A 20,095-nucleotide genomic window follows, 5' to 3' on the forward strand; every position below is an offset into this window, starting at 1 on the left:
GTCGGTGAATCCCTGGTAACATTACTTTGTTCTGTGAGTGTTCTCTTTCCTTCTCTGGGCTAGTTTTTAAAGCCACAGCTCCTTTGCTTTGAAGGCACGAGTATAGAGACCAGCTAGGGTTTACACTTCTTCGTGGTAACTCTCCTTGGTCTTTCCTTCACCAGAGCTCTCATCTCAGTCTTTGTCTCCAAATCAGTGGGACTGAGCAATCAGTGAGGCTTTTCTAAGCAGTCCATCGCCCTTTCCCCACATCACAAAGGATAGTTTATTAAATGGAGAAAATCACAACATTTGATGGAATGAAAATTCATAGCATTAGTTGCTAGGGAGGGTTTCAGGGTAACAGCTAAATGTACTGTGTTAGTGTGCATTAACTTTATTATGTGTTGCAGCAGAAAATTTGGCCTGTGTTGGCATTTAAAGGCTCACAGGTGCCTTACGCTCTTGCTGTCATTTGTTCATTCTTGGTCTTAGTGTAAAGGCTTTCTGTTTCCTTCTGTGTCTACTTTCAGGTAGGCCAGTTTCCACTGATGTTTGTGGGAAGTTTAATGATTTGATCCAGTTTTTTTCCTTTATATTTTTAATTTAGATAGACCCAAGTCCAAGTGCAAAGACATGGAAGATCAATAATTAAACCAGCTATTCTTCTGACAGATAACAGTGATGAACATGTTTTTAGCCAGTACTCAGACATTCCTGTATGCAATTTAAGAAATTGTGATTGGTACCTTCAGTTCTGTCTTCATAATGAGAAGCCAAGCAAAGGATAACAAACAGACGGTTGTGAGGCTTACATAGGAGAAGAGTTTAGCTTCGTGCTCAGTTGAATATTTGTAAAACAGGAACAGCACGATCTTAACCCTGTAGATCTGCTGGATATGCTTGCCTTTGTGTGGGCCGTTCTTACGCTTTTTTCTGTGTGCGGTACAGGTAGCTCATTGCAGTTCCGGGCTTTTCGAGGCCATGGTGTACAATATTCCAGAAGAACAGAGGGATCCTCTCTTTCCCAACATCCACCCCCATCCCTGGTAGTGAAGGAAACCGCAACCCACCCCTACACTCTACGTTAAATTTCCCACCGCTGTGTCTAGGGAGCAGTGTTCCAATTATCATCCTGAGTCAAAAGCAGAGTGTCGACCGAAATAAATGCACAGCCTAAAAGATGAGAGTTATGTTTTATTTGGTGGACATTTCAGAGGACTCGAATCCCTTCATTCCTGGGATGACAGCCTCTCAGATGGTGCTGAGGGACTGCTCCGAAGAGGTAGGGGAGGAGCTAGGATATATAGGAGTTTTACAAGAAAGACCAGGTTGTCATAACATTAAAAAATTACTTGTTAACTGAAGAAAACGAGACATCTCACATTGAAGAATTTAGTGCTTTTCTGTGTATGAGAGGGAGCAAACATTTGGGCTCATTGAAATCGTTTTTCTAAAAAGCATCTAGCTACCTCTAGGGTGTTTTATTTTGTCCTTTATTATTGTGAGTCCGCCCAGAGTGCACCATTATGAGTGGCTGCAGAGGCTGGGCTGCAGGCTTGTCTTCACTGGGGGGTGGTGGCAGTGGCTGATGACTTGATGGCTTCAACATTCTTTGTTTACTATATTGCTTGCAGTATTTTTTGTTCATGAGAGCCATGTGATTTGTAAACTTCTCATGGTGGAAGTGGAGCAGGTCCTAAAAGGAAAATTGACATGCAAAAGTAATTCAAGATGTACATTTAGAAACATTTTAGAAATACAGCAAAGACTGGCATCTGAGTCCGTTACAGGATTTCAGGAGTGCGGTTAATTAGAAGAAGCAAACGTTGAATAACAAATACAGGTAGCTTTATATCAGATATTTTCTATTTATCTGGAAGTAAATATTCAGGGTAAGCCCAGCATTTGAAGTATGAGAACTTTCACTAGAGCCATTTTTCAAATTGAGGTGAAAAGCACACAAGATAAAACTAACCATTTTCAAGTGACGAACTGAGTGGCATCACAGTGTTGTGCAGCTGCCAGCTCTGCCTCGTGCTGTACCAGGGTCATCCCCCAAACAGGAGAGCCCTGACCCCTGAAGCACTTGCTCTCCTTTTGTTACTGAATTGCACAGGAGCCCCCCACTTTGGGGGCCCTAGCTGAAACCAGAGCCCTCCTGCCTCCATCAAGGAGTTCTCTCCTGCTCAGGAACTTGCTGCCAATAATGAAAGTGAGTTTGGTGACCTTTGTGTCTGGTTTTCCTCACTTAATACAGTGTTTTCAGGTTTCCTCCACCTTGTAGCATATATCAGTACTCCATTCCTGTAAATGGCCCAGAACATTCCACTGTGTGCATGTGCCACAGTTTGTTTATCCATTCATCCACTGATGAACATTTGGCTTCTTCCTGCTCTATTTCACCAGACTTTTACATGAATTCATAATTTAACTTTAAATACTTACAGAGGTAATAGTAATGGAAATGATAGTTACAAGTACAATGCTCCTATTTAAATTTTTTATGTTTTGTTTTACTACTTTGAAAACGAATCTTGGTTTTTCTTTGTCTCACAGGTATTTTCAAAAGGAAAATTATGTAGAAAAAGCACAGATCTGTGTGATTTTCCAGAATATTGCGATGGCAGATCTGAGTTCTGTGTACCTGACATGAAAGCTGCTGATTTAGAACTGTGTAATAATAAGACTGCCTATTGTTTCGAAGGAACGTGCCGTGACCCTGATCAGCAGTGTGCACAGTTGTTTGGAAAATGTAATAGTTCTGTCTTTCTTTTTGAGGTTTATATTTATACTGTATTTTTTCCTAAAGTTAGTAACCCACCCTATAGCCATGATCATAATTCTTGCTTAATCTAAATTTGAAAATAAAATTGCAAATCAAAGCAATGTTGAACTATGTCAAGAGGTGAAAAAGACCTTGTAAGTATAGGACAAAGAGAGTAGAATATAATTCAAATTTCAGGTGATTGGTGACAAGGAAGTAGAATGTTAGAGTTATAGATAATTGAGCAAATGACTGTTTTAGTTCTTAATCATTTCTGCACTATAATAACAATTTTCCTATTCTCAAGTGGGGACTTTCTAGTAAGTGTTTCTCCTTCATGTATACCAGTGGATGACAGCAAAAATTTAGAGTAGATGACAATGACTGGGCTTTGTTAGATGTCTCTATACCAATTTACCATACGTTTAGTTTTTTAATGTTTTTTTTTTTAAGATGATTAATTGCAACTTTATATTTTCAGTTGCAAAAGCGGGTACTGATATATGTATGCAAGAAGTGAATATGCACTCAGACAATTTTGGAAACTGTAACGCTGCATTTTGTCATCTTGGGTGTGTATTTTGAAAAATATACATTTTCCTAATGCAATGTATGTGTATGTGTGTGTACTGCAAAGAATCACTCAGCAGTACAAATGAGGGATGACTATAGTATATAAAGACAAATCTACATGTTGCCCTTTGTAAGATGGTGTATGTTCTGAATAGCTTTGGTGTTATGATCTGAATAACAGTTTGAATTATCCTCACATTTTTCATTGTTATTATGTAATTTATTTTGTGGCTAAATGACATAAGGGTAATTTTTTCTGTCTTAAATCATAGGAATGTCTTATGCGGAAAGTTAGTTTGTACCTGGACACGAACAGAAGTAGTGCCATTTAAAAATTTTGATACTCAATATGCTTACGTTGATGGCCTTGTGTGTATATCTGCAAGTCTGAGAAATCTGACACCAGTGTTACTGCCAGTGGATTATACCTATGTATGGAATGGCACTATGTGTGGTCCAAATCGGGTAAATGAAAACTTTTCTTAATTCTATATATCGTGTGTGAGTGTCTTAGTGTCTGTGTGTGTGTGCGTGAGAGAGCGAGACAGACCTTAAGATTTTTTTATTTGTAATTGTTAAAATTTTGGTGACTCCATCACGAACGTAAGCCTTAAAGGTCAAAATTTTTCTTGGTTAAAGAAACACTTGCTTTAACTATCTGTCATATTTTATTATGAATTTTACTCTTGATATTTAAAGTTGTTTCCTCACGCTTGAGTATCTTACTTAGCCTCTTCACTAGGCCAGGATCAGGTCTGCAATAATTTGTGTAAAAAAATAAGAAAAAAGAATGAAATAATGCACCCAAAAAGTAGGTCAAAACAGCCTGAATGTTAAGAACAACAAAGACGATTAATTTAGCTACAGTGAAAGTAAAACATTTATTTGCTCATTAGCTTACTTTCCCTAATTCTTTTTCCAAAACCCTAATATATCTGTTAAAAATTCACCCTTTCTTAGGTCACAAAAGAGAGTAAGCTTTATTTATTTGTATTTTTCTTAAACATTTAAAGAAACATTAATAGAAGGCTTTAAACTTGTACCACTGAAAATTTAGCTGAGTAATGTAAAACAATACACAGTTAATTCACATTTAAATTTAAATTATTTACCTTGAGAAATAATATTTTAAGAAATGAAAAATAAGAGGAAAATAGAAGTGAATAGTAAAATTGAATGGGAAGAGATATTCTTACCTAAACATAATAAAGTAATCACAACGGAACGTACTGGTGCTGATTACATTTTAAAATAATATTGTTAGCCCTTCAAAGATCATTTAAATCAAATGGCAAATAGTTTTCTATAAATATGGCAGAGTAAAGAAATACATTTATTGTCTAATTTCATCATTCATTAATTGGAAAAAAGCACGATAGTGGCTTATACACATGGCGTAACACTGAAAAAATAATTTTGTCTGTTCCTAGTTTTTGGCAGAGAGCTTCTAAACCTCTTGGGATTTCCTGACTGATAAGAATGGTTTTTTGTCATTCATAATTTGCCCTTTCCAATCAAACTGAATTTACGCTAACGAGGTAATAGGGTACGGCCTCTAGATGGCTTCAGGATAGAGCTGGTCGCCAGAAAGACCAAGTAATTAGAGGCATGGAACTTCTAGTTCCATTCACAACTTCCATAAAGGGAGTGGTGTGGCTGGAGACTGAACTATATAAAAACTTTTGAACAGTGAGGTTCAAGGAACTTCCAAGTTGTTGAAATAAAAATGAATATCCAACAATTGTTTTTGTCTATCAGTTGGAAATTGAAAATAATAATTGATGATGAGAAGTGTAATTTACGGTCATACTAAAACAAATATAAATTAGCGCATACTTTCTGGAGAGTGATTTAGAAATATGTAAGAAGTCAAATATACCTTTCTATGGATTTTAAACATTTATTATTATTACTTTTTTGAGATCTTACTGAAACATAACATTATATCAACTCCATTTGTACAACATAATGATTCAATATTTATATATATTTCAAAATGGTCACCACAATAAGTCTAATTAATATGTCACTGTATATAGTTACAATTTTTTTCTTATGAGAAATTTAAGGTTACTCTCTTGTCAAGTTTCAAATATGGAATAAAATACTATCAGCTATAGTCACCATCCTATACTGTACACTGGAAATCTCCCAGACTTTACAACTGGAAGTTTGTACCTTTTGACGCCCTTCACCCATTTTGCTCAACCCCCAAATGCCACCTCTGGCAGCCACCAGTCTGTTCCCTGTATCTGTGAGCTTTGAGTTTTCTTGGTTTTGGTTTTATTCTTTCTGGGATTCCACATATAAGTGAGATCATACAGTATTTATTTGCCTTTCTGTCTGACTTATTTCATTTAGCATAATGCTCTCAAAGTCCATCGACATTGTCAAAACTGGCACGATTTCAGTTTGTGTGGCTGAATAGTATTCTGTTGTGTATATAGATTACATTTTCTTTACTCAGTTCATCCACTGACAGACACGAGTTGCTTCCACATCTTAGCAATTATAAATAATGCTGAAATGAACATGAAGGTGTGGATATATTTTTGAGTTAGTGTTTTTCATTTTCTTCAGATAAATACCCACAAGTGAGATTGCTGGGTCATGTGGTACTTCCATTTGTAATTTTTTTGGATGAAACTCCATACTGCTTTTTATATTGGCTGCACCAACTTACATTCCCACCAACAGAAACTAAACTTCCCTTTCCTCTAGTTCTAAGCCAGCACTTACTCCTTGTCTTTATGATAATAGCCATTCTACTGTCTTAGAAGAACAGGAGAAACAATTTAAAGATAGAAAAGTATTTGAGGAGATAATGTCTGGAAAATTTCCAAATCTATCAAAAGGTATAAACCTACAAATGCAAGAAGCCAAAAATACATTATATAGAATGAACCCAATGAAATCCATAGTAGGATGCAGTATAATAAAATTTCTGAAAGACAAGGACAAATAAAAATAATCTTAAAATCAATGAAAGTGAAATAATTTTATGTACTGGATAAACACAATTACAATGACAACAATTGCAATAAAACCATAGGGAACTAGACATACAAATGCCATAGAGGATTGCCATGCCAGTTAATTAGCCTTCTCTCATCCCACATGACACTTCAGTTCAGCAAGTGTCCTGTGGAAAAATGGGCCATTTATTTAAAAGACCTCTGGTTTCTCCCATCAGCCCTGTGTGACCATGACAAGCTTTACAGGTTACTCATGTCTCCTACATGATTCTCTGCCTGGGAAAGTCCGATCATTAGACCCTGCCCAACTGGGCAACGTCCCCATGGATGGAAAAGAAAACAGAAAGGAGAGGGGAGGAAATGGAAGGGGATGGAAGGGAAAGGAAGGAAAGGGAGGAGAAGGGAAGGGAGGGAGACAGGAAGAAAGGAAGACAAAGACTGACTTTTCCTGCTCATGCCAGTAGGAGCTTTAAGCTGGCAATGATGTTTTGATCCCACACCCTTTTTAAAATACAAATCCTAATTGGCAGCTCTCTCTGTGTGACTGGGTCTGTCACATGACAGCCTTTATTTTGGAGGCTGGCTTTTAGGCCACAGGCCTAACTTCTGGTACTTGCAGTAGTTTAATTGGATAGAGGATACATCACTGGAGACGCCCGGATTCTGTAGTCACCATTAATTCAGTTGCTTTAGGAGACAAAATACCCTTCTAAATTGTCTCCCTTGGGATCAAAGCATTGTGTTGACTGTTCTGAAACTGGGGGAAAGGGAGAGGTGAGTAGTGAATCTGGAGAGCTGACGAGCTCCGTGGTTTTGTGGACAGACCTCCACTGGCCTTTCCGCATGGTGGCCGCCCTGTCCGGTCTTGCCCTTTCAGCTCTCCTTCCTGCTTTTCCTGAGGACTCGGGGGCTCCAGCCCCTCCAGAGCCTTGTGAGCTGATCCACTAGGCTCTCTCCTTTGCCACTGTGTCCCCTGTTGCTTTCTCACTTCACTTCATCCAACACTGGCCTTCATTTTATTTCAGAATCCCAGGAAGTTCTTAAACCTCTCATGTTCTGGTTGTCTCTTTCTGACTTTCCTCTACTCTCATTTATTGGGAAGAAAGGGGGCTTAAAATTGTGTGGGCCAGATCTGTGAATTTGAATCACTCTAGTTATTTTAAAAATTCATCAAGGTTATACTTTATTTTCATTTGTTATTTTACAGTGTTCAGTTGTTTTCAGAGAGGTTAGAAAGGAAAGGCTTCTTTACCGTGTCCTCATTAAATGTGATTCCTGTGTAAAAATCAACCTGTTGATTGATAGATAAGAAATAAAAGAGAAAGAGAGAAATGGAACTATTTGTTTTTTTTTTTTTAGCATTTTTTAATTGAGGTATAGTCATCTTACAATGTTGTGTCAAATTCCAGTGTAGAGCACAATTTTTCAGTCATACATGAGCACACATACATGCCTTGTCATATTTTTTTTTTCACTGTGAGCTACCACAAGATCTTGTATATATTTCCCTGTGCTATATAGTATAATCTTGTTTATCTATTCTACATTTTGAAGTCCCAGTCTGTCCCTTCCCAACCCCCACCCCCTTGGCAACCACAAGTTTGTACTCTATGTCTATGAGTCTGTTTCTGTTTGTATTTGTGTTCTTTTCTTTCTTTTTTTTTTTTTTTTTTTTAAGATTCCACATATGAGCGATCTCATGTGGTATTTTTCTTTCTCTTTCTGGCTTACTTCACTTAGAATGACATTCTCCAGGAGCATCCATGTTGCTGCAAATGGCGTTATGTTGTCGGTTTTTATGGCTGAGTAGTATTCCATTGTATAAATATACCACTTCTTCTTTATCCAGTCACCTGTCGATGGACATTTAGGCTGTCTCCATGTCTTGGCTATTGTAAATAGTGCTGCTATGAACATTGGGGTGCAGGTGTCATCTTGAAGTAGGGTTCCTTCTGGATATATGCCCAGGAGTCTTTTGAGGAATCTCCACACTGTTTTCCCCAGTGGCTGCACCAGACTGCATTCCCACCAGCAGTGTAGGAGGGTTCCCTTTTCTCCACAGCCTCTCCAGCATTTGTCATTTGTGGACTTTTGAATGATGGCCATTCTGACTGTAGTTTTGCTTTGCATTTCTCGGATAATTAGTGATATTGAGCATTTTTTCATGTGCCTATTGATCATTTGTATTTCTTCCTAGGAGAATTGCTTGTTTAGGTCTTCTGCCCATTTTTGGATTGGGTTGTTCGGTTGTTTCTTATTAAGTTGTATGAGCTGCTTATGTTTTCTGGAGATGAAGCCTTTGTCGGTTTCATTTGCAAAAATTTTCTCCCATTCCATAGCTTGTCGTTTTGTTTTACTTACAGTTTCCTTTGCTGTGCAGAAGCTTGTAAGTTTCATTAGGTCTCATGTGTTTATTCTTGGTTTTATTTCTATTGCTTGGGTATTGTCCTCTGAAAACATTTTTGAGATGTATGTCAGATAATGTTTTGCCTATATGTTCTTCTAGGTGGTTTATTGTATCTTGTCTTATGTTTAAGTCTTTGATCCATTTTGAGTTTATTTTTATGTATGGTGTGAGGGAGTGTTCTAGCTTCACTGATTTACACGCTGCTGTTCAGTTTTCCCAACACCATTTGCTGAAGAGACTGTCTTTATTCCATTGTATATTCTTGCCTCCTTTGTTGAAGATTAGTTGACCAAAAGTTTGTGGGTTCATTTATGGGCTCTCTATTCTGTTCCATTGGTCCATAAGTCTGTTTTTGTACCAATACCATGCTGTCTTGATGACTGTAGCTCTATAGTATTGTCTGAAGTCTGGGAGAGTTATTCCTCCAGCCTCTTTCTTTTTCTTCAGTACTGTTTTGGCAATTCTAGGTCTTTTGTGGTTCCATATAAATTTTATTATGATTTGTTCTAGTTCTGTGAAATATGTCCTGGGTAATATGATAGGGATTGCATTAAATCTGTAGATTGCCTTGGGCAGTATGACCATTTAACAATATTGATTCTTCCAATCCAGGAGCATGGGGTATCTCTCCACTTTTTTAAAGTCTTCTTTAATTTGCTTAATCAGCGTTTTATAGTTTTCCATGTATAAGTCTTTCACCTCCTTGGTTAGATTTATTCCTAGGTATTTTATTACTTTGGGTGCTATTTTAAAGGGGATTGTTTCTTTACTTTCTTTTTCTGTTGATTCATCATTAGTGTAAAGAAATGCAACTGATTTTTGAACGTTAATCCTGTAACCTGCTACCTTGCTGAGTTCTTTGACTTTTTTTAGTAGTTTTAGGGTTTTCTATGTATACTATTATGCCATCTGCATATAGTGACACTTTCACCTCTTCTTTTCCAATTTGGATCCCTTTTATTTCTCTCTCTTTCCTGATTGCTGTGGCTAGGACTTCCAAGACTATGTTGAATAGGAGTGGTGATAGTGGGCAGCCTTGTCTTGTCCCAGATTTTAGTGGGAAGCTTTTGAGTTTTTCACCGTTGAGTACTATGCTGGCTGTAGGTTTGTCGTATATAGTTTTTATTATGTTGAGATATGATCCCTCTGTCCCCACTTTGGTGAGAGTTTTTATTACAAATGGGTGTTGAATTTTCGCAAATGTGTCTCTGCATTTATTGAGATGATCATATGGTTTTTATCCTTTTTCTTGTTGATGTGATGTATTACATTGATTGATTTGCATATGTTGAACCACCCTTGTGTCCCTGGGATGAACCCCACTTGGTCATGATGCATAATCTTTTTTATGTGCTGTTGGATTCTATTTGCTAAAATTTCGGTAAGGAGTTTTGCATCTATGGTCATCAGTGACATTGGTCTGTAATTCTCTTTTTTGGTGGTGTCTTTGCCTGGTTTTGGTATCAGGGTGATGGTGGCTTCATAGAATGAGTTTAGGAGTATTCCCTCCTTTTCAATCTTCTGAAAGAGTTTGAGAAGGACTGTTATAAGTTCTTCTTTGTGTGTTTGGTAGAATTCCCCGCTGAAGCCATCCAGTCCTGGACTTTTATTTGTAGGGAGGTTTTTTATTGCTGATTTGATTTCATTTCTAGTGATCAGTTTCTTCAACTGGTCAGTTTCTTCTCGATTCAGTCTTGGTGGACTGTATGTTTCCAGAAACTTGTCCGTCTCCTCTAGGTTATCCATTTTGGTTCCATACAGTTTTTCATAATAGTCTCATATGCTATTCTGTATTTCCATGTTATTTGTTGTGATTTCTCCATTTTCCTTTCTTATTTTGCTGATTTGTGCTCTCCCTTTTTTCTCCTTTGTGAGTTTGGCCAGAGGTTTGTCGGTTTGTCGATTTTATTTACTCTTTCAAAAAACCAGCTTTTGGTTTGATTGATTTTTTCTATTGCTTTTTTAATCTCTATTTTATTTATTTTCTCCCTGATCTTTATTATTTCCTTCCTTCTGCTGACTTTTGGGTTTGAGACTGTTTCTTATTTATTGACATGAAGAAATATGTCTTCCTTTTTAATTATAGTAAAAATTGTAAATAAAACATATATTTAACACTGTAATATACTGTTTGAAGGGTGTATTACATGGAGATAGGCATTATTCCAGCAATGCAAGCCCTTAATACTGGTTGTGATGGAAAGCTTCTTTGAATCTTTATTTATAAAATAGAGAATAGAATAGTTTATCAAATTGATTCTAGTGCACATAGGTAGGCGAGGGGAGAGAAGAACATCTCATCATGTTCATTTCAAACTGGAAAAGGAGGATGTTTGGGGCATGTAACTGCCCACAAGTAGATAGGCTGATCAATGAACGGATAAATGAAATTACTCCCTTTTTCTCACCCATTCTTATACATAGGAATATAAGAAAATAAACCACATAATCTAGACTTTGCCCTCAGGAAATATGCTTTTAGTTCTATTAGGATTTTTTTTGAGCCTTGATTAACTGTTTCTGAGACCATATTTGTGTCTCTTGTTCAAAGAAGGAAGTCTTACATGTTAATATCTGAGACCAAGGCTAAGTGCTATCATAGTGTCCCTCGCTTTTTTTGTCATTACAAAAGATCCAGCTGCACATTGATCTGTTTACTTGAAGGAAATTGTATCAGAAGCATGGCTCTTAACTTTTTCTGGCTTGGTTTTCCCCTGAAAATAACCCAGGGAGGTATGACTAGTTCATTATTGCTTCGGTGACACTGTCTAAAGAGCAGTAGAATGAAAACAGGTTTGTGCACAGATAATGCTGGTTTGTCTAACATTTTGTTTTTCTCGCTGGCTTCATCAGAGCACCTTCAGTTAATTAACAAGCTGATATTTGTTCTTAATTAGCAGTGGTGTAGAAAATAATGATATTTTTAGATTATTCATCAGATGGTGGGTATTCTGTCAGATACTTTAGAAAATCCATCAGATAGTCTTAGTAGATTCCCCCAAAGATACTCAGACTAAACTGAAATGTGGATAGACAAATATTTAGAGTCTACATAGAAATCAGGTTAAATAAATAATTAGAATAATATCCTTTATTTAGTGAGCGTTTACTATGTACCAAAGACTGATTTTGTTCCTTCACATGTAACAAATTATTCATCCTGATAGCCTATGAGGTGGGTATAGTTATTATTCCCGATTCAAAGATGGATAGACTGAGGTATGGAGGGATTAAATAAATTTCTCAAGGTCACACTTTTGCTAATACAGAAGATAAGAAGTAATGTCACTAAAGTTGGAAAAAAATGTAAAAATGTCAGGAAGACTGGTATTGAGCTTTTGATCACTAGGTGGGCTCTGTGAGTAAAGTTCTTACACTGAATATTTGCTCTGTTAATAACTGATGGCATGACCTTAATTTTCATCAACTGTAAAATAAGAATAAAAATATCTCCTTCACAGGGTTAATGTGAGTATATATTATGAAAATGCATAAAAAGTGAGAAAATAAACCCTAACTCATTATAGTACCAGTTGGCTATTTTTATACTTATGCCAACTAATATCAATAAATGCACAGTTCTGATCCCTCAAAGATAAAAATTGTATCTGATTCTCAAAATTTGATATTTGTGGTAAGGTAGATGTGAAATACAGGTTCATCTGAGACGTATGTATCTTGTACATTTAACTTTCTTACCAAGTGCGGTTGTTCAACTCTTGACTTTACATTTAAAATTTTTGTTGTTGGTTGTTTTAACATGCTAGTTTTGTGAAAGGGCAAGTTGCAGAACCATTGAAAACGAACGTGCACTATGTATTTCCCAACAGAAATGCAAAGGACATGGGGTATGTATAATGGTTACTCTATTTTTAAGTATAGTCACTTTGATCCATGTGGTAACATTTTTCAGTATAATAATGCGTAGAATTATTTGAAGTGTACAAATTTCTTTGGAAAATTGAAATTAAGGGAAGCAGATACCATTATTCACACATATGTATGTGATTTATGTGTTCAATCAGGGTTTATAGGCCTTGTGAGCAAATAAGCTTTGAAATTTGTACTAAAATGCAATATGAAACTATTATTATAATGTTAGATTAAGATTATGAGATTTTAGAAATGAAATATTACACACATTTATACATACATATAAATATTGCTCATAATTACTATGTGTACTAATATTTAAACACAATATATTTATATTATGCGTATTGTTTATAATCTAGTATTTTCATGGGAGCAGAGTTTCCTGTTCATTCAGATCTGCTTCATCCTTCAACAGCTTCATTGTGTTTCTCTGTATGTCTCTTCCATACTATATTTGGAAATTTATTCATTGATGGACTTTCAGAGAAGGCTGAATTTTTACTTAACTACTGTAAATAGTAGGTAAAGTGGACACTGTTGTACATTCACCTTTGCACATTTTTCTGATTCCTTAAATTGTTAGCAGTGAAATCTGATGAGCAATTTAAATTTTCATTAATATTATATGGTTTTCACCTATCATGTATAAAAAGGTGTATTTCCTTACATTCTGGCCAGACTAGTTTCTCTATCTTTTTAATCTCTTCAAACATGCTAAATCCACTGTTAATTTTCATTTATTTAATAATTATATAGTTCTTAAACATGTATGGTCACATTTTCCATTTGCATATCTATTTGTCCATCCACCATGGAATAATCTACTGGGTTATAGGAATTTTGTAAGCTTTGTAAGTTCTTCCAAGCATGAGTTTGGCTTTAACTGTGTAGCTCTTGTCTCCTGCCATCTCGACGCTTCACGTTTCATATAGTCATCCAGGGTAAAGGTGACCCGTGTGTCTTTTATCATATTTTTCTCTCAGATCACTTATATGTCCAGTTATTTACAGATTCTTTTCAATTTCTTCTTTATTTAATTTGAATCTAATTTCTTACTAACTTTTTCACAAACCTACATCTGGATTCTCTGTTCTGTTTCTGGCCCTTCTTTTGATTCACCCACCAGATTACATTTATAGATATTTCCTAGCCACCTTCTCTCTATTAAAATAAATTTTGCTATCTGTGTCTGATGAAGCAAACTTCTTCCTTTAGTTCCCCCCCCTTTTTTTGTAAAAATTCGCTCTTGTGATGGCTAATTTTTTAAAACTAGCACAATTCATAGTGTATTTGAACTCCTGCTGTTTTATAATTTCTAGGTTCGTCATTCTCATGCCTTTGTAGAATAAGGCATTTCAGTTGTGTCAGAATATGATATACTTTTAAAAAGAGTTTACTATTTTTACTATTACAAGGGACGAGAAAATCTCTATAACATTTGAAAAGATACTGCATGAACATTACATTAATTTTTATTTTTAAATTGCTTTCCACATTAATATAAAAACTACCCCACTGTATGTGTGTGTGTATATATATAAAACATACAGTACTTAGGGAAAGAGTTTACTTTGACTAAAAATAACAATGTGTGTAATTTTTACGCTGTACGTAAAATTCTCTTTTTAAATTTGATTTTGGTTCTAGGTTTGCAATACTTTAAATAATTGTCACTGTGATGCTGGATATGCTCCTCCAAATTGTAGCGAAAGACCCTCATCACCAGGAGGAAGTATAGATGATGGGTTTTGGTCTGCAGATGGTTAGTATCTAAGTCACTTTGCTCCAACAGAGCTGTCTGCACTTAGGAGAGATACTCTACACCTCCACGGTTTACATGACTTTGAGCACCTGACGTGTGGCCAGTGCAGCTAAGGAACTGAAGTTTCCACTTGATTTCACTTAATGAAAATTTAACTAGTCACTTGTGGTTAGTAGCTACTATATTAGACAGTGCAGCTCTAGATCATAGTGTCAATCAACATTTTGTATGTGCTTTTAATTCACATCCAGAAATGAACATTTTATTAGGCCATCTCTTAATTTTAACCATGGTTCCCAGAACTTTTCTATGTATACAATGGAATTTTCTAGATAGGTATGCTTAATTGATAGAATAGGTGATAGTTTTATTACAGTCTGTATATTCAGTTATACATGTAGATATATATATTCCTTTTCATATTCTTTTTTATTGAAGTATTGTCAGTTTACAGTGTTATGTCAATTTCTGGTGTACAGCATAATGTTTCAGTCATATCCATATATATATTTGTTTTCATATTCTTTTTCATTATAGGTTATTGCAAGATACTGAATATAGTTCCCTGTGCCCTACAGTAGGACCTGGTTGTCTATCTGTTTTACATATAGTAGTGTGTATCTGCAAATCCCAAACTCCCAATTTATTGCTTCCTACCCTGATCTTTCAGGCAACCAGGATGTGAAGAAATTGGGATCTTCTTGGTGTTCTTTTCTCCAGCTCTGTTCAGACTCTTCTAGCATCTCTTTTCCACTCTCACCCCAGTAAGAGCTGCTGTCTCATTCGCTTCAGGCTGTCTCATACTGTGTGCACTTATATTTACCTTATCTTTCTGTAAGGGCACCTGGGAGGATCCCCGCACACACTGGAATCCTTAATCTGCAGAGCAGCTTTCTGTCTGATGCTGCACCCTTCATATTCCAGCCATTTCTCTGCTGTGAACTCTGTCCTCTGCTTCCTTAACCCAGTGGGAATGCTGCACTTTGCCTAGGACTTTAATTCTCTGTGCTGAGATCAGAAAATTGTCCATAGGTAGAATTGGATTTCCGTAACTCAACATCATGTTTTCTTTCCTTCAGATATTATAGTTATATATTTCCTGTTGACTTCCAGAAACCATTTCCCTCGTGTAATTTGTTATGCTTCATATTTTTATTATTTGGCACCATTTAATGGAAAAAATTCATCATGTCCCAAAGTGGAAGCACCCTAACTTTCTTCCTTAGAGTAATAGATGTCTCTCAATTAATCTAATAATAATTTCTTTAATCAGTCTTTGGAGTAAGTAAGCACATGAGAAGGAACCTCCATTTCCAATATGATTATTTTAGTAAAGTTGGATTAAAGGAGAGCTGACCTTTCCTGATGGACAAGGCAGGGAAAAGAGAGCTTTATAAATACTAAGTTGTACCGTAGCATAAGACTGCTACATGTTTGATTAGTTTCAATATTTTTGCACATATTTGCCAATTTATTTCTTATAATACATAAAACTTCCTGAGATATTTTATTTTAGGTAAATCACTTCTAATCAGCATAGAACTGTATTGTGTGTGTGTTTCAAAGTTACTGATTCTTTTGTCTTTTTGACAAATTTATTTACACTCAATATCATCATAAGTTGCTTTGCTGGTAATTCTGATTGTTTACTTTAGTTATTTTGTATTTCAGTTGTCTGGTTTATTTATTTTGTTTAATGGGACCAAGTTTCCATAGATTTTATTTTCTAATTTTATGTAATATCTTTATAACACCTGGACGAGTACTTCTCTATTCCTCTAATTTTCTAATTATTACAGTGAAAATTAAAGTTAAAACAGTGTCACCTTATACATCTATTATGGAAATTTAACCTAGTTTACTGTTATTGCTTTTTAAAATTAGACTCAGTTATATCAATAATTTTCATTAAATAATTAAAAAAATTTTTTTGCTATATTTTAAAAATGGAAGAGCCTATTAGATAATAATAGCAATTTACTGTGTTCTAAGTAGCAGTTCATAAAAGAGAATATGATGGAATAAAATACATTAGAATGTAGCACATAAATAAATATTAAATATACACATAAGGACTAAAAATAAATTTTATGTATATACATTTGACATGAATATGTCATGCACTTTGGTGCGTTGTCACAGAATATTGGAAAACACTTTTAAGTTTAGTCTTTCTATGACTATATTATTTGAATTTCAAATTTTTATAATTCAGATTACTAACATGATTTGAGTATCATTTTTGAAAAACTTAAAAAGTACCCTTATGTTTTCAGATAGAAGTGCAGACTTTCTGGTAAAACGACGTGGTGCTTCTCGAAAAAATGGCCTCTTGATCAGTTTCTACGTTTTCTTACCTTTCCTCATTTTAATTGCCATTATTGCTTTTAAATGGAATAAAATGAAGATATTTTGGAACAGAGAGGGTACAGTAAGTGGAGGGTAAGTAAACTCATTATTTTTTATATTTCATATTAAAAAATACTTTATCAGGAAAATTCAAATTTCATTCAGAATATTATAAGTAGGCATTCTTGTTGCATTTCTATACACTAACAATGAAATAGCATGAGAGAAATTATGTTATCATCCCATTTACCATTGCATCAAAAAGAATAAAATACCTAGCAATAAACCTACCTAAGGAGACAAAGGATCTAAATCTGAAAACTATAAAATGCTGATGAGGGAAATTGAAGATGGCACAAGCAGATGGAAAGATACACTGTGTTCCTGGATTAGATGAATCGGAATTGATAAAATGGACTACCCAAGGAAATCTATAGATTCAGTGAAATCCCCATCAAATTACCAATGGCATTTTTTACAGAAGTAGAACAAAAATTTTAAAATTTGTAGGGAAACACAAAAGACCCCAGATAGCCAAAACAGTCTTGAGAACAGAGCTGGAGGAAATCATACTCCCTGACTTTAGACTATTGCAAAATGATCACCACAATAAGCCTGGTTAACATCTGTCACCATACATAGCTAGAACAATTTGATTTTCTTCTGATGACGACTTTTAAGATGTACTCTTTTAGCAAGTTGCCAATATACGATACATTATTATTAATGACAGTCACCATGCTGTAAATTACATCCCCATGAGTTATTTATTAAGTTGAAGTTTGTATCTTTTTGACCCCCCTTCACCCATTTTTCTCATCCCTCACCCAAAACCTCTGGCAACCCCAAGGCTGTTCTCTGTATCTATGAGCTTTTGTAAAAAGTTTTTATTTTTAGGTTCCATATACAAGTGGGATCATACTTTGTCTTTCTCTGTTTGACTTACTTCATTTTTTTCTTTACTGTAATGCAAGCCACGATTTGCTTAGGGAACATTTAGGAAAACGAGAATGCAGAAATAAGGGTAAATATGTGGATCTTGTTTCTTCTTTCTAAAGCAAATCTTTTTGTTTCTCATTTGTGTAGACAGAGATAAAATAAAATGATACAAAGTTTCCATCAACTCCTTTGTTTCCCAAGGTAGTTAATTTTATTTATCAATAAATGAGCAGCAGCCAGTTAAATTCAGAGTAGTATTCTGCATGTTTCATAAGTCTTCCTGTGCTCTTACTTAAGACATCTTGGAAAAATCTGAATAATTTCAAAAAGTAAACCTGACTTTTGGAAGAGATGCTATAGTAAGAGATTATTGATCATAAATAACAAAATCTGGTCATGACAGTAGTTTCGAGCAACAGTAAATGGTTTCAGGGCTGCAAGGGCCAGAAATGACATAGAGCTGAAACACAAAAGCATGGTGATGAACCGGGTGGTCAGGACCGAGGTCATTCTCTCCATCACCCAAAGGCTTATGATTGGCATCATCTTATTGTCTACGTCCATTCTCTCCAAAATGACTGCTCTGCCTGCACATGGTCCAGGGTACTTAGCTCAGCCCTGTCTAGTTTCATGTTCAAATAAAAATACCAGTCATCTGTCCACAGCCAATATCTCTTAGTTTATATTCTCAAGACACGGAAGGAAGTAGCTGTGCAGGTGTAGCTAAATTCAGCCAGTGTTCTGTCTGGGTTTCTAAGCCTGAGTTAGGTGTTCAAACCTGATCTTATCATCTGTGGCCAAGAATTGTAGCTGTTTGGTAGGAGCCTTTACCAGGGCATTCCTCTTGAACCGGAACTGTGTGTGCATACAAGCCAAAGACAGATGGAGGCTGCAAACATACCACAGAATGTAACAAAACATAGCTGACAGACAGAGAGGCCCCATTAAGGACCTCATTAATAAAAGTGGAATAATGAGTGATCTACATAGAAATATGATAATTGGAGATAGGATCATTTAAGAATTTACATTAAGTTATCTGTTTAACGTTGGAGAAGCATTATCATAGATACTTTAATATTTCATCCTGTCTTCCATGTAGACAAAATTGAGAAAAGTAACAGATGAAATTTTAGTTTGAAATTTTAAAACTGCTTAACATATTTAAAAGGTAGCCTAACATTAGAAAAATTCCAAACACTAGACCATGCGATCCCTGAGGTGGGATATAGGAAGCAAAGTGAATATTGGTACATATTAATTAGTAATTAGTATAAATTTGGCTTTTTTATTTTCTTGACTTTAAGATTAGAATGTCTTCTAACCTTAAAAAAATAACCCTTTCTTGTATACAGATCTGTATCAGAAGACAGCAGTAGTAACAGCACCCAGTCTTACAGTTAAAGGTAAAGGAATAAAATTATTGACAAAATAATATAATTGATTAAACAGTTTAAAAAATATTTTTAACAATACCTCAGTATAAGAAAGCTATTATTCCCATATTTCATTATTCTGATTTCTGTTTGTGAGTATTATACATGAAAACAAAGACAAAAACAAAGCATTTGATGTTAATTTTATTTAATACTTATGTAGAACCATTTAATGTTAACTTACATTAGCTACAGTTTTATTAACCAATATTTTTGTAATAAACATGGCTTTAAAGAAATTTTAAAAACATTCTTAAAATATTTGAGCAATCATGCATTTAATTGGTAGATTTACACAAATTGTCTCCCAACACTTACGTGTCTTCCTGCTGACCCCCTGCTTATTGCTCTTCTTGTTTTAGAAATGAGGAAACAGACATAAAGCATTTTAAAACTTCCCCACGTGTATAGAACTTCAGTTAGAGTTTGAGAGTCACACTCCAGGGTTGAAACTCTTAATAACGCCACAATTTTGACACATATTTTCTGATGTATGACTGGGGACTGGGAAGGGGATTTACATTTATTGAGGACCTAGGAGATGCCAAGCAAAATGCTAAATGTACTCACCCTCCAAGGCAGAAGAACAGTTCTTTACTGAGAAGGGATAAAGTAGGCTTCTGTGTATAATGTTCAAATTTCTAACTCATATATGTGTAAAAAATTATGATATTTGACATATTAGACATATCACTGTAGGTAAAGGAAAAAATCAGGAATTGATCCAAGCTGACATCCAGAGTTCATCCCTTTACTTATGTGCCATATCTGACTTTGGTTGAGGATAAGTAATGGATCGTTGATCTGTTTCAGTATCTGCTGCCAAAGAAAATATTTATAGCTGTTACCCTCAATGTAAAATAGTCTTGTTTCTGCCTAGATCATCCTCTGCCTCTTCTTTGACAACTCTATTAAAGGCCCACGTCTCAGGTGGAGATTTTGGCACTTGGCTGTCTTCTTCTCATGTCCTTCATAGTCTCATTATCGTGCTGGGTGTCCTCCTGTGAACACCTCACCTCCACTCAGCTTCAG

At 35.4% G+C, this 20,095-nt stretch overlaps 1 protein-coding gene across 1 annotated transcript in view; it reads left to right on the forward strand.

Moving 5' to 3' along the window:
• LOC105071520 (A disintegrin and metallopeptidase domain 3) overlaps positions 1 to 20,095 on the forward strand; it is a 58,279-nt gene that overhangs the window by 36,336 nt on the left and 1,848 nt on the right. Inside the window, exons 13-19 of the mRNA XM_045519008.2 lie at positions 2,539 to 2,734; positions 3,228 to 3,318; positions 3,592 to 3,784; positions 12,469 to 12,549; positions 14,225 to 14,339; positions 16,616 to 16,781; positions 18,983 to 19,033. Coding sequence (XP_045374964.2) covers positions 2,539 to 2,734; positions 3,228 to 3,318; positions 3,592 to 3,784; positions 12,469 to 12,549; positions 14,225 to 14,339; positions 16,616 to 16,781; positions 18,983 to 19,031 — 891 coding nt within the window. The 3' untranslated portion in view covers positions 19,032 to 19,033. The remainder of the gene's footprint in view (positions 1 to 2,538; positions 2,735 to 3,227; positions 3,319 to 3,591; positions 3,785 to 12,468; positions 12,550 to 14,224; positions 14,340 to 16,615; positions 16,782 to 18,982; positions 19,034 to 20,095) is intronic.

This window comes from Camelus bactrianus, chromosome 26 (assembly GCF_048773025.1).
Source record: "Camelus bactrianus isolate YW-2024 breed Bactrian camel chromosome 26, ASM4877302v1, whole genome shotgun sequence".
NCBI lineage: Eukaryota > Metazoa > Chordata > Mammalia > Artiodactyla > Camelidae > Camelus > Camelus bactrianus.